Source organism: Salvelinus fontinalis, unplaced genomic scaffold (genome assembly GCF_029448725.1).
Source record: "Salvelinus fontinalis isolate EN_2023a unplaced genomic scaffold, ASM2944872v1 scaffold_0107, whole genome shotgun sequence".
Taxonomy (NCBI): Eukaryota; Metazoa; Chordata; class Actinopteri; order Salmoniformes; family Salmonidae; genus Salvelinus; species Salvelinus fontinalis.
In genome coordinates, this window is record NW_026600316.1 from 115,714 (window position 1) to 131,672 (window position 15,959).

At 45.0% G+C, this 15,959-nt stretch overlaps 1 protein-coding gene across 1 annotated transcript; it reads right to left on the minus strand.

Moving 5' to 3' along the window:
• Positions 1-2,095: 2,095 nt before the first annotated feature.
• Positions 2,096-15,916, minus strand: LOC129843306 (60S ribosomal protein L9). Its single transcript, XM_055911933.1, has 8 exons — positions 15,883-15,916; positions 15,130-15,176; positions 14,538-14,653; positions 12,425-12,520; positions 9,419-9,551; positions 8,373-8,453; positions 4,646-4,754; positions 2,096-2,274 (listed from the first exon to the last, which is right to left on the minus strand). The coding sequence occupies exons 2-7, from the start codon at positions 15,173-15,175 to the stop codon at positions 4,648-4,650; spliced, it is 579 nt and encodes a 192-aa protein (XP_055767908.1). The 5' UTR covers position 15,176; positions 15,883-15,916; the 3' UTR covers positions 2,096-2,274; positions 4,646-4,647.
• Between the last annotated feature and the right edge of the window lie 43 nt (positions 15,917-15,959).

Here is a 15,959-nt window from a genome sequence, read left to right on the forward strand (position 1 = left end):
TAGCATAGGATCTCTCCACATGTTCATCTGAGACACACTGATAGTATGTTTTATTTTGTTCCAAATGATATGGGCCCTGATTTAACGTTCATTGTTCATGTGTTTATCTTTCATGTAAGATTCTGTATCCATAAAATTAAGTGTGGCAGAGAACAAACCCCATTTCACAGTATTTAAGAGAGAATTTAAATATTATTTAGAAATTATCAGTAAATGTAAAAGCAAAAAAGTATTTAACAAATAGAAAATGAATTTTGATATGTAAAACCCCTGTTTGTTAGGCTGATGTAGTCTTGTTTGTATATTTCTGTTTTTTTGTATTTGTGTTCATACTAATACATATTTTATTTTTTAATCGGATCTCTTTACGTCGAATACAGGCGGTTGACGTCATGTATTCACTACGTCGATTCTGTCGCAAAAAGTTTATTAAACGGAAGCAAATGGAACGAAACGGGGAGGAACCTACCTGAATTTGTCCAATAGAAACTCTCGTTCTGCTCTGTTTGGTTCTTAAAAGGTAAAACGGTGCAAATCAGATTTGATTGGTCACATAGACATATTTATCAGACGTTATTGCGGGTGTAGTGAAATTATTGGCGTAATGCTTGGTTCTTAAACGGTTTTCGTAATGAATACGGCCCTGAAGCTACGCGCCATGCCTCTACGTGTTTCATTGATGAGCGCACAGCCAGCAGTTTATAAAGACGATAATATTTATTCTAGCTCAGGTGAACTGCTCCAAAACGTTATTTAATTCATATGGCCTTTTACAACGTTTACACGCGTGTCTACAGACCCTTTTTTGACGCAGGTGTAACGGATGTGAAATGGCTAGCTAGTTAGCGGGTACGCGCTAGTAGCATTTCAATCAGTTAAGTCACTTGCTCTGAGACTTTAAGTAGGGGAGCCCCTTGCTCTGCAAGGGCCGTGGCTTTTGTGGAGCGATGGGTAACGACGCTTCGTGGGTGTCAGTTGCTGATGTGTGCAGAAGGTCCCTGGTTCGCGCCCGGTTCGGGGCGAGGGGACGACGTAAAGTTAAATCTGTTACACAGGCACAAAACTGTGTTTTTTGGGATTTTTTTCCTCAAAATATTTTTCAATTTGTTATTTGATTTAACTAGGCAAGTCTATGTTAGTTGTGTAAAATGTTTTATGTGCGAATGTGAACGGCCCCAACTACACCAGGCGAGCCACCTCCTCCACTACTGATTGCATCACAGGGAACTGCAGACAGACGTCCAGTTGAAAGACCTTGTAATAGATAGGGGTTCAGGCGTCGTTACGACGCTGATCTGGGGTCAGTTTGGCATTTCTCACACTAATGGTTAAGATGAGGGGAAACTTCACCCCCCCCCAGAGCGTTCGACAGGACTGCAGATGGACTGATGTCAGCCAATAGGAACCAGAGACAGGATTTGTGGGTGTGACCATAGAATTATAAATTCACTATTTCATGCTGCATTCACAACCAAGTGGGATGTTGGAATTTACCAGTTTGTGAAGGCATAACCAACAGCTGGCTGCATTCACAACCAAGTGGGATGTTGGAATGTACCAGTTTGTGAAGGGATAAATAACAGCTGGCTGCATTCACAACCAAGTGGGATGTTGGAATTTACCAGTTTGTGAAGGGATAAATAACAGCTGGCTGCCTTCACCTGATTTGAACTCAGGAGAAACTCAAGATTGGCTAATGGTTAACAAACCGTGTCGAAATCCATCTGCTTTGTAAACAAAGTGTTTAAAAAAAACATTAACAATAGCTTTGCATATTTTTTTGTTGCATTTTATCTGACAAAGAAAATGCTGTTATAGTTATTTTCCTTAGTAGGTGAGGTCAGAGGTCACCATGTGGGAGAAGTGGGTGCTCAGAATGATAGTTTCCCCAACTAGTAAATGACCAGTTGGAGGACCATTCAAGTGGATTTCTCCCAGTCGTATGTGGTAAATTCCCACTTGGTTACGAACTAAGCATAAGTCATTTAATGTGATCTGTGGGTGCGACACCCAAAATGGGTTTACTAACAGGAAAAATTAACCACTCGGGTTAAAACTACTTGAACCATCCAATAGGAACCACAAAGACAGGATGTGGGGTGTCATTGAAAAAGGGAGGGATTTTATTGGTCAATAGTGAGTTCCAGAGATGGATCCGCTTCAGTTATTCGTCCGTCTGTTCCACCACAGCGGTCTTCTCACCGACGTAGATGCCATCCAGGAACTTCCTGATGTCCTTCTTCTTGACCGTGGTGACTTGTTGGATCAGAGCAGCTGGAGGAGAGAGAGAGAGAGACAGAGAGAGAGAGAGAGAGAGAGAGACACAGAGAGAGAGAGACAGAGACAGAGAGAGAGAGAGACAGAGAGAGAGAGAGAGAGACACAGAGAGAGAGAGACAGAGAGACAGAGACAGAGAGAGACCGAGAGAGACCGAGAGAGACCGAGAGAGACCGAGAGAGACAGAGAGAGACAGAGAGAGACAGAGAGAACAACTGTTAAGACAAGAGTAAAACAAATGGGGCATTCAGGGCTGGTTTAGTTCAAACTAAAGGGCTCTAATCCGGCCCATAACGTCGGTTAAAGCTTTGCATGTCATGTGAGAAAGACTATAGCATAAATAAAAAATGATTCCAAAGTGCAGCATTAAAACAGGCGTTGATTGACATGATGTACATCAAGCTGCTGTAATGGTTCTATTAGCTAACAGGGACACGGCACCCTGTTCCCTATATAGTACCGACCACAACGGGGCGTGGCCTGTACCGACCGCAACGGGCCGTGGCCTGTACCGACCGCAACGGGCCGTGGCCTGTACCGACCACAACGGGCCGTGGCCTGTACCGACCACAACGGGCCGTGGCCTGTACCGACCACAACGGGCCGTGGCCTGTACCGACCACAACGGGCCGTGGCCTGTACCGACCACAACGGGCCGTGGCCTGTACCGACCACAACGGGCCGTGGCCTGTACCGACCACAACGGGCCGTGGCCTGTACCGACCACAACGGGCCGTGGCCTGTACCGACCACAACGGGCCGTGGCCTGTACCGACCACAACGGGCCGTGGCCTGTACCGACCACAACGGGCCGTGCTCCGACCACAACGGGCCGTGCTCCGACAACAACGGGCCGTGGCCGTGCACTACATAGGGAATGGGTCCCATGTGGGATGCATGCTGGGAATAAAACCCAACTTACTTCGCACAACGGAATCAGGGACGGAGACAGACAACTCTTTGAGGTGAAAAAATATGAAAGAGAACGAAAGGAAAACATGGACCCCACCCAACCACCCACGGTGAACGACAGAGAGAACGACCCCAACGCCACCCTATTCACTACATAGTACACTACCAACCCCATAGGGCTCTGTCTAAAGTAGTGCACTACGTAGGGAATAGGGCTCTGTCTAAAGTAGTGCACTACGTAGGGAATAGGGCTCTGGTCTAAAGTAGTGCACTATATAGGGAATAGGGCTCTGGTCTAAAGTAGTGCACTACGTAGGGAATAGGGCTCTGGTCTAAAGTAGTGCACTATATAGGAAATAGGGCTCTGGTCTATAGTAGTGCACTATATAGGGAATAGGGCTCTGGTCACTAGTAGTGTTCTATATAGGGAATAGGGCTCTGGTCTAAAGTAGTGTTCTATATAGGGAATAGGGCTTTGGTCTAAAGTAGTGCACTATATAGGGAATAGGGCTCTGGTCTAAAGTAGTGCACTACATAAGGAATAGGGCTCTGTCTAAAGTAGTGCACTACGTAGGGAATAGGGCTCTGGTCTAAAGTAGTGCACTATATAGGGAATAGGGCTCTGGTCTAAAGTAGTGCACTACGTAGGGAATAGGGCTCTGGTCTAAAGTAGTGCACTATATAGGGAATAGGGCTCTGGTCTATAGTAGTGCACTATATAGGGAATAGGGCTCTGGTCACTAGTAGTGTTCTATGTAGGGAATAGGGCTCTGGTCTAAAGTAGTGTTCCATATAGGGAATAGGGCTTTGGTCTAAAGTAGTGCACTATATAGGGAATAGGGCTCTGGTCTAAAGTAGTGCACTACATAAGGAATAGGGCTCTGGTCTAAAGTAGTGCACTATATAGGGAATAGGGCTCTGGTCTAAAGTAGTGTTCTATATAGGGAATAGAGCTCTGGTCTAAAGTAGTGCACTAGATAGGGAATAGGGCTCTGGTCTAAAGTAGTGTACTAGATAGGGAATAGAGCTCTGGTCTAAAGTAGTGTTCTATATAGGGAATAGGGCTCTGGTCTAAAGTAGTCTTCTATATAGGGAATAGGGCTCTGGTCTAAAGTAGTCTTCTATATAGGGAATAGGGCTCTGGTCTAAAGTAGTGTTCTATATAGGGAATAGGGCTCTGGTCTAAAGTAGTGTTCTATATAGGGAATAGGGGCTCTGGTCAAAAGTAGTGTTCTATATAGGGAATAGGGCTCTGGTCAAAAGTAGTGTTCTATATAGGGAATAGGGCTCTGGTCAAAAGTAGTGCACTATATAGGAAATAGGCTGCAATCGGGCCACAGCAAGAGTATAGCAACAAAAGCAGAAAGCGACAGACGGTAGAACAGAGGGGCTCCCCCTGGTGGTGTGGAGGAGCCGTAGCGCTGTTCGACAAGACAGACTTCTGGGTAATTCTAACCTCTAATCCTCTTTCTGGGCGACCGTGCCCTTCTCAGACACGTAGATACCGTCCAGGAACTTCCTGATATCCTTGTTTTTGACCGTGGTGGCTTGCTGGATGAGAGCGGCTGGAAGAGAGGAGAGAGAGACTGGGGTGGTGAGCAGGGTGCTGCAGCTTGGAGGGTCACACAGGGGTCAATATATAGGCAACCAGAGTTAGGACTTAGAGTTAGGAGAGGGGAGGGAGAGAGGAGAGAGACTGGGGTGGTGAGCAGGGTGCTGCAGCTTGGAGGGTCACACAGGGGTCAATATATAGGCAACCAGAGTTAGGACTTAGAGTTAGGAGAGGGGAGGGAGAGAGGAGAGAGACTGGGGTGGTGAGCAGGGTGCTGCAGCTTGGAGGGTCACACAGGGGTCAATATATAGGCAACCAGAGTTAGGAGAGGGGAGGGAGAGAGGAGAGAGACTGGGGTGGTGAGCAGGGTGCTGCAGCTTGAAGGGTCACACAGGGGTCAATATATAGGCAACCAGAGTTAGGACTTAGAGTTAGGAGAGGGGAGGGAGAGAGGAGAGAGACTGGGGTGGTGAGCAGGGTGCTGCAGCTTGGAGGGTCACACAGGGGTCAATATATAGGCAACCAGAGTTAGGAGAGGGGAGGGAGAGAGGAGAAAGGGTTGAGGGGCTGAAAAAGGAGGGAAGGAGAGAAATGAGGGAAGAGAGGAGGAGACAGGACAGGAAGGTAGAGGACAGACAGCATCACTACCACTCTGGGTTAACAGTCTGGTTATAGTAGAAGAGAAGCCTATACACCTTAGAATCTAGAATCCCAGTCTCAACATTCCAGAATCCCAGTCTCAACATTCCAGAATCCCAAGTAACAACATTCCAGAATCCCAGTCTCAACATTCCAGAATCCCAAGTAACAACATTCCAGAATCCCAAGTAACAACATTCCAGAATCCCAAGTAACAACATTCCAGAATCCCAAGTAACAACATTCCAGAATCCCAAGTAACAACATTCTAGAATCCCATTCTAGAATCCCAAGTAATCCCAAGGAATACCTAGGATAAAGCAATCCTTCTGCCCCCCCCCCCCCCCACCTCCCTTAAAAGATCTGATGCACTATTGTAAAGTGGCTGTTCCACTGGATGTCATAAGGTGAATGCACCAATTTGTAAGTCGCTCTGGATAAGAGCGTCTGCTAAATGACTTAAATGTAAATGTAAATGTAAGTAACAACATTCTAGAATCCCAAGTAACAGCATTCCAGAATCCCAAGTAACAACATTCCAGAATCCCAAGTAACAACATTCCAGAATCCCAAGTAACAACATTCCAGAATCCCAAGTAACAACATTCCAGAATCCCAAGTAACAACATTCCAGAATCCCAAGTAACAACATTCCAGAATCCCAAGTAACAACATTCCAGAATCCCAAGTAACAACATTCCAGAATCCCAAGTAACAACATTCCAGAATCCCAAGTAACAACATTCCAGAATCCCAAGTAACAACATTCTAGAATCCCAAGTAACAGCATTCCAGAATCCCAAGTAACAGCATTCCAGAATCCCAAGTAACAACATTCCAGAATCCCAAGTAACAACATTCCAGAATCCCAAGTAACAACATTCCAGAATCCCAAGTAACAACATTCCAGAATCCCAAGTAACAACATTCCAGAATCCCAAGTAACAACATTCCAGAATCCCAAGTAACAACATTCCAGAATCCCAAGTAACAACATTCTAGAATCCCAAGTAACAACATTCCAGAATCCCAAGTAACAACATTCCAGAATCCCAAGTAACAACATTCCAGAATCCCAAGTAACAACATTCCAGAATCCCAAGTAACAACATTCCAGAATCCCAAGTAACAACATTCCAGAATCCCAAGTAACAACATTCCAGAATCCCAAGTAACAACATTCCAGAATCCCAAGTAACAACATTCCAGAATCCCAAGTAACAACATTCCAGAATCCCAAGTAACAACATTCCAGAATCCCAAGTAACAACATTCCAGAATCCCAAGTAACAACATTCTAGAATCCCAGTCACAACATTCTAGAATCCCAAGTAACAACATTCCAGAATCCCAAGTAACAACATTCTAGAATCCCAGTCACAACATTCTAGAATCCCAAGTAACAACATTCCAGAATCCCAAGTAACAACATTCCAGAATCCCAAGTAACAACATTCCAGAATCCCAAGTAACAACATTCTAGAATCCCAGTCACAACATTCTAGAATCCCAAGTAACAACATTCCAGAATCCCAAGTAACAACATTCTAGAATCCCAGTCACAACATTCTAGAATCCCAAGTAACAACATTCTAGAATCCCAAGTAACAACATTCCAGAATCCCAAGTAACAACATTCCAGAATCCCAAGTAACAACATTCCAGAATCCCAAGTAACAACATTCCAGAATCCCAAGTAACAACATTCCAGAATCCCAAGTAACAACATTCCAGAATCCCAAGTAACAACATTCCAGAATCCCAAGTAACAACATTCCAGAATCCCAAGTAACAACATTCCAGAATCCCAAGTAACAACATTCCAGAATCCCAAGTAACAACATTCCAGAATCCCAAGTAACAACATTCCAGAATCCCAAGTAACAACATTCCAGAATCCCAAGTAACAACATTCTAGAATCCCAGTCACAACATTCTAGAATCCCAAGTAACAACATTCCAGAATCCCAAGTAACAACATTCTAGAATCCCAGTCACAACATTCTAGAATCCCAAGTAACAACATTCCAGAATCCCAAGTAACAACATTCCAGAATCCCAAGTAACAACATTCCAGAATCCCAAGTAACAACATTCTAGAATCCCAGTCACAACATTCTAGAATCCCAAGTAACAACATTCCAGAATCCCAAGTAACAACATTCTAGAATCCCAGTCACAACATTCTAGAATCCCAAGTAACAACATTCTAGAATCCCAAGTAACAACATTCCAGAATCCCAAGTAACAACATTCCAGAATCCCAAGTAACAACATTCCAGAATCCCAAGTAACAACATTCCAGAATCCCAAGTAACAACATTCCAGAATCCCAAGTAACAACATTCCAGAATCCCAAGTAACAACATTCCAGAATCCCAAGTAACAACATTCCAGAATCCCAAGTAACAACATTCCAGAATCCCAAGTAACAACATTCCAGAATCCCAAGTAACAACATTCCAGAATCCCAAGTAACAACATTCTAGAATCCCAGTCACAACATTCTAGAATCCCAAGTAACAACATTCCAGAATCCCAAGTAACAACATTCTAGAATCCCAGTCACAACATTCTAGAATCCCAAGTAACAACATTCTAGAATCCCAGTCACAACATTCTAGAATCCCAAGTAACAACATTCTAGAATCCCAGTCACAACATTCTAGAATCCCAAGTAACAACATTCTAGAATCCCATTGTGATGCTGTGGAGGGAGAAGCAAAGGGAAGAGGCATCATAACAGACAGACTGGGTAAATGGCCATATCTGACAGCAGAAATGTCCTGTAGTACTAGTCAGTATAACATGTTAGTTTTCACTCCTAGTAGAAGCACTGGGGGAGGGAGGGTCATCCAGAGGGGGGGGGGGGGGGGGGGGGGGGGGGGCTGTGCGTAACCGAGTGCAGCCCCGAAACGGGGAAGTGAACCACGCAGGATAACCCCATATTGGTGTAGTGATGCATGGACCCTAGTGATGTATGTGGCCTCACCAGAGTTAGACACCAGCTCAATATCGTTCCCCTCCAGAATCAACTCATCCTTCTGGGCTGCAGACACGGCACAGGACACACCTGAGAGAGAAAGAGAGCGAGAGAGAGACAGAGAGAGGGAGGAGACCGTCAGCCAGGCATCTCTGCGTTGGAATCGCCACACGTCCTGAACTTAGAGCTTGGCAACGCTCCAGGGTTCTGGAGAGGATTCCTTTACAGACCCAACAGAACTAGGAGGTCCAGAACTAGGAGGATACAGAACTAGGAGGTAGAGACCCAACAGAACTAGGAGGTAGAGACCCAACAGAACTAGGAGGTAGAGACCCAACAGAACTAGGAGGTAGAGACCCAACAGAACTAGGAGGTAGAGACCCAACAGAACTAGGAGGTAGAGACCCAACAGAACTAGGAGGTAGAGACCCAACAGAACTAGGAGGTAGAGACCCAACAGAACTAGGAGGTAGAGACCCAACAGAACTAGGAGGTAGAGACCCAACAGAACTAGGAGGTAGAGACCCAACAGAACTAGGAGGTAGAGACCCAACAGAACTAGGAGGTAGAGACCCAACAGAACTAGGAGGTAGAGACCCAACAGAACTAGGAGGTAGAGACCCAACAGAACTAGGAGGATACAGAACTAGGAGGATACAGAACTAGGAGGACCATCTTAAAATAGTAATTAAAACAATGTTTCAAACAATTGAGAGTCCCGTTTTCACAAAGCATAGTGCCTTGTGACGCGCTGAAGCCTGCCGACCGTTGTCTATACACACTCGACTGGCCAATGGGAAGAGTGCGTTAATTACTGGTTGAACAATAAGTAGTGACTCTTCAAATGGTGGCCATCAAAACTGTTAAAACACTCGCCCCGTCCCGTCCCAGGACTCGCCCCGTCCCAGGACTCGCCCCGTCCCGCCCCAGGATTCACCCCGTCCCGTCCCAGGATTCACCCTGTCCCGTCCCAGGATTCACCCTGTCCCGTCCCACCCCGTCCCAGGATTCACCCCATCCCGTCCCATCCCACCCCGTCCCGTCTCAGGACTCACCCTGTCTCATGCGGACACGGCGGATGTATTTCTCCCCCAGGAAGTTCCTGATCTCCACCAGAGCCCCACTCTCCTGCATCACAACGTTGATGGGGAAATGGGCGTATACCGAGCGCATCTTATAGCGGAAACCCTGGAGGAGGAGAGAGAGGGTTAAAAGAGGGGGAGGGGTCCTAGAACGGAGAGAGGGGCTCTAGAACGGAGAAAGGGGTTCTAGAACGGAGAAAGGGGTTCTAGAACGGAGAAAGGGGCCCTAGAACGGAGAAAGGGGCCCTAGAACGGAGAAAGGGGCCCTAGAACGGAGAAAGGGGCCCTAGAACGGAGAAAGGGGCCCTAGAACGGAGAAAGGGGTTCTAGAACGGAGAAAGGGGTTCTAGAACGGAGAAACAAAAGATTGTCTCCATACTAAAACAGCTTTGAAATGAAAATGTGCATCTAACATACAGCAGAATAATAGAACCACCAGCCACTTCACTTAGTATTTATCAGCTGGTCTGGAGTCAGTGTCTGGTACAGTAACAAGCAGCCAGGGTATTTATCAGCTGGTCTGGAGTCAGTGTCTGGTACAGTAACAAGCAGCCAGGGTATTTATCAGCTGGTCTGGAGTCAGTGTCTGGTACAGTAACAAGCAGCCAGGGTATTTATCAGCTGGTCTGGAGTCAGTGTCTGGTACAGTAACAAGCAGCCAGGGTATTTATCAGCTGGTCTGGAGTCAGTGTCTGGTACAGTAACAAGCAGCCAGGGTATTTATCAGCTGGTCTGGAGTCAGTGTCTGGTACAGTAACAAGCAGCCAGGGTATTTATCAGCTGGTCTGGTGTCAGTGTCTGGTACAGTAACAAGCAGCCAGGGTATTTATCAGCTGGTCTGGAGTCAGTGTCTGGTACAGTAACAAGCAGCCAGGGTATTTATCAGCTGGTCTGGTGTCAGTGTCTGGTACAGTAACAAGCAGCCAGGGTATTTATCAGCTGGTCTGGAGTCAGTGTCTGGTACAGTAACAAGCAGCCAGGGTATTTATCAGCTGGTCTGGTGTCAGTGTCTGGTACAGTAACAAGCAGCCAGGGTATTTATCAGCTGGTCTGGAGTCAGTGTCTGGTACAGTAACAAGCAGCCAGGGTATTTATCAGCTGGTCTGGTGTCAGTGTCTGGTACAGTAACAAGCAGCCAGGGTATTTATCAGCTGGTCTGGAGTCAGTGTCTGGTACAGTAACAAGCAGCCAGGGTATTTATCAGCTGGTCTGGAGTCAGTGTCTGGTACAGTAACAAGCAGCCAGGGTATTTATCAGCTGGTCTGGTGTCAGTGTCTGGTACAGTAACAAGCAGCCAGGGTATTTATCAGCTGGTCTGGAGTCAGTGTCTGGTACAGTAACAAGCAGCCAGGGTATTTATCAGCTGGTCTGGAGTCAGTGTCTGGTACAGTAACAAGCAGCCAGGGTATTTATCAGCTGGTCTGGAGTCAGTGTCTGGTACAGTAACAAGCAGCCAGGGTATTTATCAGCTGGTCTGGAGTCAGTGTCTGGTACAGTAACAAGCAGCCAGGGTATTTATCAGCTGGTCTGGAGTCAGTGTCTGGTACAGTAACAAGCAGCCAGGGTATTTATCAGCTGGTCTGGAGTCAGTGTCTGGTACAGTAACAAGCAGCCAGGGTATTTATCAGCTGGTCTGGTGTCAGTGTCTGGTACAGTAACAAGCAGCCAGGGTATTTATCAGCTGGTCTGGTGTCAGTGCCTGGTACAGTAACAAGCAGCCAGGATATTTATCAGCTGGTCTGGAGTCAGTGTCTGGTACAGTAACAAGCAGCCAGGGTATTTATCAGCTGGTCTGGTGTCAGTGTCTGGTACAGTAACAAGCAGCCAGGGTATTTATCAGCTGGTCTGGAGTCAGTGTCTGGTACAGTAACAAGCAGCCAGGGTATTTATCAGCTGGTCTGGTGTCAGTGTCTGGTACAGTAACAAGCAGCCAGGGTATTTATCAGCTGGTCTGGAGTCAGTGTCTGGTACAGTAACAAGCAGCCAGGATATTTATCAGCTGGTCTGGTGTCAGTGCCACTCACCACGGTAACTAACAGTAGGGTCAACAGAGACAGGGCAACTCTCACCATGGTAACTAACAGTAGGACCAACACACACCATGGTAACTAACAGTAGTTACCCTGGTTACTGACAGTAGGGTCAACACTCACCATGGTAATTAACAGTAGGGTCAACACTCACCATGGTAACTAACAGTAGGGTCAACACTCACCAAGGTAACTAACAGTAGGACCAACACTCACCATGGTAACTAACAGTAGTTACCCTGGTTACTGACAGTAGGGTCAACACTCACCATGGTAACTAACAGTAGGGTCAATACTCACCATGGTAACTAACAGTAGGGTCAATACTCACCATGGTAACTAACAGTAGGGTCAACACTCACCATGGTAACTAACAGTAGGACCAACACTCACCATGGTAACTAACAGTAGGACCAACACTCACCATGGTAACTAACAGTAGGACCAACACTCACCATGGTAACTAACAGTAGGACCAACACTCACCATGGTAACTAACAGTAGGACCAACACTCACCATGGTAACTAACAGTAGGGTCAATACTCACCATGGTAACTAACAGTAGGGTCAACACTCACCATGGTAACTAACAGTAGGACCAACACTCACCATGGTAACTAACAGTAGGACCAACACACACCATGGTAACTAACAGTAGTTACACTGGTTACTGACAGTAGGGTCAACACTCACCATGGTAACTAACAGTAGGGTCAACACTCACCATGGTAACTAACAGTAGGGTCAACACTCACCATGGTAACTAACAGTAGGACCAACACTCACCATGGTAACTAACAGTAGGGTCAACACTCACCATGGTAACTCCCTTGATCATGTTCTGGACGTGACTGCAGATAGTTCTGACTGTAGGACCAACACTCACCATGGTAACTAACAGTAGGACCAACACTCACCATGGTAACTAACAGTAGGACCAACACTCACCATGGTAACTCCCTTGATCATGTTCTGGACGTGACTGCAGATGGTTCTGACTGTAGCCAGCTCCTTCCTGTTGCCCCACCATTTATCCACACGCAGCTGGAACACAGAGAGAGAGAGAGAGGAGGGATTGACTTCACCACCAGGACTAGCAGTTAGGAACGCTTCACCACGCCATTAAAATCTGTTTATTACACCAAACTACCATCACCCCAAACAGTTACTAAGTGCAGTTCACTACAGAAAAAAAGCTTCGGTTTTATCAGGGCTCTAAATTTAAACACCAGATTTTTAAAAAACTATCTTTTCAAAATGATTTGAGATAATGACCCATTAGGTCTACATTAACTTTTATTTTTATGATTTTTTTTTACTTTAACCTTTATTTAACAAGGCAAGTCAGTTAAAGAACAAATTCTAAATTTCTCTAACTACTGTTGAAACAAAAACTAATATTTAACACTAAATACATGAGTTTATTGAGGGCGGCAGGTAGCCTAGTGGTTAGAGCGTTGGGCCAGTAACCGAAAGGTCGCTAGATCGAATCCCCGAGCTGACAAGGTATAAAAATCTGTCGTTCCGCCCCCGTTAACCCACGGTTCCCCGGTAGGCCGTCATTGTAAATAAGAATTTGTTCATAACTGACTTGCCTAGTAAAATAAAGGTGAAATAAAACAATTTAATAAATTCTAAACGCTAAAATATTGATAGGAATAATCATTGGTGAAATATTAGGTTTCTACATGGTGTAAAAGCACTATTTTCCTACCCATCTCTCTACAGACGTTTGTGACGACAAGATCAGTCATTGATATACTGAAGAAGGTTCCTTTCCTTCTGTGCCCCCACATGATTGGATATACTAAAGTTACCAGGTAGCTAGCTAGCCAATGAGGTAACAGGACATTAAAAATGTAAACAAAAAAACGGTCAACGACGGTGAACACGCAAGGTGTTTCAGAACGACCCACGACACGGTTTATGAATGTGTGATGCAAATTCACTACAGGAAGATTTAAAATGTTAAAATGAGCAGGTAATGTGTGGCTGGCAGAATTAGGGGTTGTAAGTTCAAGGGAAGTGTTGTGTGTTGGACTGTGACGTCACGTCTCTCTGAGACTCTTGGTGTGTCTGCACCCTAAAACACAAAGTCACTGTGTTCAGGAACTGTTGTGTAAACTATAGGATGGTATTAATACCTCTCACTATATAAGGGACAATAGGATGGTATTAATACCTCTCACTATATAAGGGACAATAGGATGGTATTAATACCTCTCACTATATAAGGGACAATAGGATGGTATTAATACCTCTCACTATATAAGGGACAATAGGATGGTATTAATACCTCTCACTATATAAGGGACAATAGGATGGTATTAATACCTCTCACTATATAAGGGACAATAGGATGGTATTATTACCTCTCACTATATAAGGGACAATAGGATGGTATTATTACCTCTCACTATATAAGGGACAATAGGATGGTATTAATACCTCTCACTATATAAGGGACAATAGGATGGTATTAATACCTCTCACTATATAAGGGACAATAGGATGGTATTATTACCTCTCACTATATAAGGGACAATAGGATGGTATTAATACCTCTCACTATATAAGGGACAATAGGATGGTATTATTACCTCTCACTATATAAGGGACAAGGAACCATTTACTCAGTTCTTCCCTGTGTAATCAGAGGTGGATCTCCCCTGTAGCTGCTTGATTAAAGATGTTTCTATTATATATATTAAATAGTCTCTGCCTTAAGTTTTCCACCACATATAAGTCGTATCTTTTGACCTGATTGGACTACAAAGCAAGACGTTTTTTTTGCTGTAGTGATGGTGCAACCATGCTGCTAACGAATCATCAGCACTGGTTTCTCTCGGGCCACTCTCTGAAACAACGGTACAGCCAAGCCTCATCATTACAACAGTTATTATCTGGGAGATTTATTCACATAGTACTCCCGAACGTAAAACTCCTGGTCGCACAGCAAAATATTTCGCCGCACTTCAGAGCCCCTTGGGCATGATGGGTAGTGAGCATTAAAGTGTAGGACGCAGCCATCGCCAAGTACTTCTATACAAAGTCTCCATACCTTTTTGTGTGTCTTTCCCAGAAGGCTGAGTTCCAGGTTGATGTGGTTGAACTCCCTACGGAGGACGCCCCGGGGACCCTTGACGATGACAGTTCGTCCCTTCAACCTCACCTCGACTGGGGGGGGGGGGGGGGGGGGGGGCACGGCAGAGACAACAGGGGTTAGACACACACACACACACAGGCACCAGCAAACACACACACACACACACAGGCACCAGCAAACACTGAACCACAGTAACTAGCTAGACAATCTTAACCAAGTCACTAGAATATATGGCATTAAAACCGATGGTAGTCAGGATAAAATGCTGGATTGACAGAGACAGGCACCAGAGATACCTATTGCCAGCCAGAGACAGACTACAGTAACTTAGCGTTCCATTACCAACAGATAGGCATTAAGTTAGTGTAGTCCTTTTCTGGGTGCTGAACCAATAACTCACTAGTCAAAGTAGACAAAACATTTGATGCTAGTCTGGTTAAAAAAACAATTCCTTGATTCGTCTATTGATAGATTCCACGGTTATCAACATGTTGGATGGTTCAGTAAATTAACAATGGATTATAAACAAGTAATTAACGGAGCTTACCACCGTCGGGGATATCCACAGTCTGGTTACTGAGAATGGTCTTCATTCTGGGGTTAGACAGACAGTAAAGTTAGCTGGAGTTGGCGATTACAATACAGAATGTTAACCAACTAACGTTACGGAGCGGAATGTGGATTTCAGTACGAGTTAACTACTTTAGTTAGCTAACGTTAAGTAACTAGCATCATCATGAGTGTGTGTGCTGCACGACTGTCATATATAGTTAGCTCGTTGTTAACAATGTCATACAATACGTATTCGGTACATACAGTTGACTGTCCAAATTAAACAGTAAGAGTAGTAAACGTAAATACAAACGCAGAAGGCAACGTAACAGCTAGTTAACGATAACAGACAGACATGCAACTAACGTTAGCCAGTCAGATAGCGAGTCATGAACACTGTCCCCATGGCTAACAACTTTTATAGACTACACATGTAATTGAAACGGTCTGAAATAATGCGCCCATGTACATACAAGACAAACTTTACATGTTACACACATCGAGCATTATTCACGTTGCCCTGGCTACTAAAATGACGGCTAGGCAGGCATGGGGATTGCGGCCTGGGGTAGGGGGCAAAACAAACGATATAGTTATATCGACTAGTTTTGAGGGGGAAATAACAAATGCGAAACTTCAATATACATATAGCAAATTCGTAATGGTGAAAAAATACGCGTTTAAGATATCGAGCAACATAGATGGGGGTTGATTTTCTACGATAGAAAAGTGATCCACCATTTCTTACCTCGCCGGTAGTAGAGGAAAGGAGGAAGGAAGGACGTCAGCACGCAATTGTAGTCTTCGTACGTGCTTACGCCGTCA

What these genes read in the sequence shown, in the direction of transcription:
- LOC129843306 (XM_055911933.1), bottom strand. Translation starts at nt 15,175, where the DNA reads ATGAAGACCATTCTCAGTAACCAGACTGTGGATATCCCCGACGGTG. An exon ending in TGATCAAGGGAGTTACCATG is followed by an intron (nt 9,552 to 12,424) that starts GTGAGTGTTGGT and finishes CTCCTCCTCCAG; the next exon opens with GGTTTCCGCTATAAGATGCG. An exon ending in CCGTGTCCGCATGAGACAGG is followed by an intron (nt 8,454 to 9,418) that starts GTGAGTCCTGAG and finishes TTTCTCTCTCAG; the next exon opens with GTGTGTCCTGTGCCGTGTCT.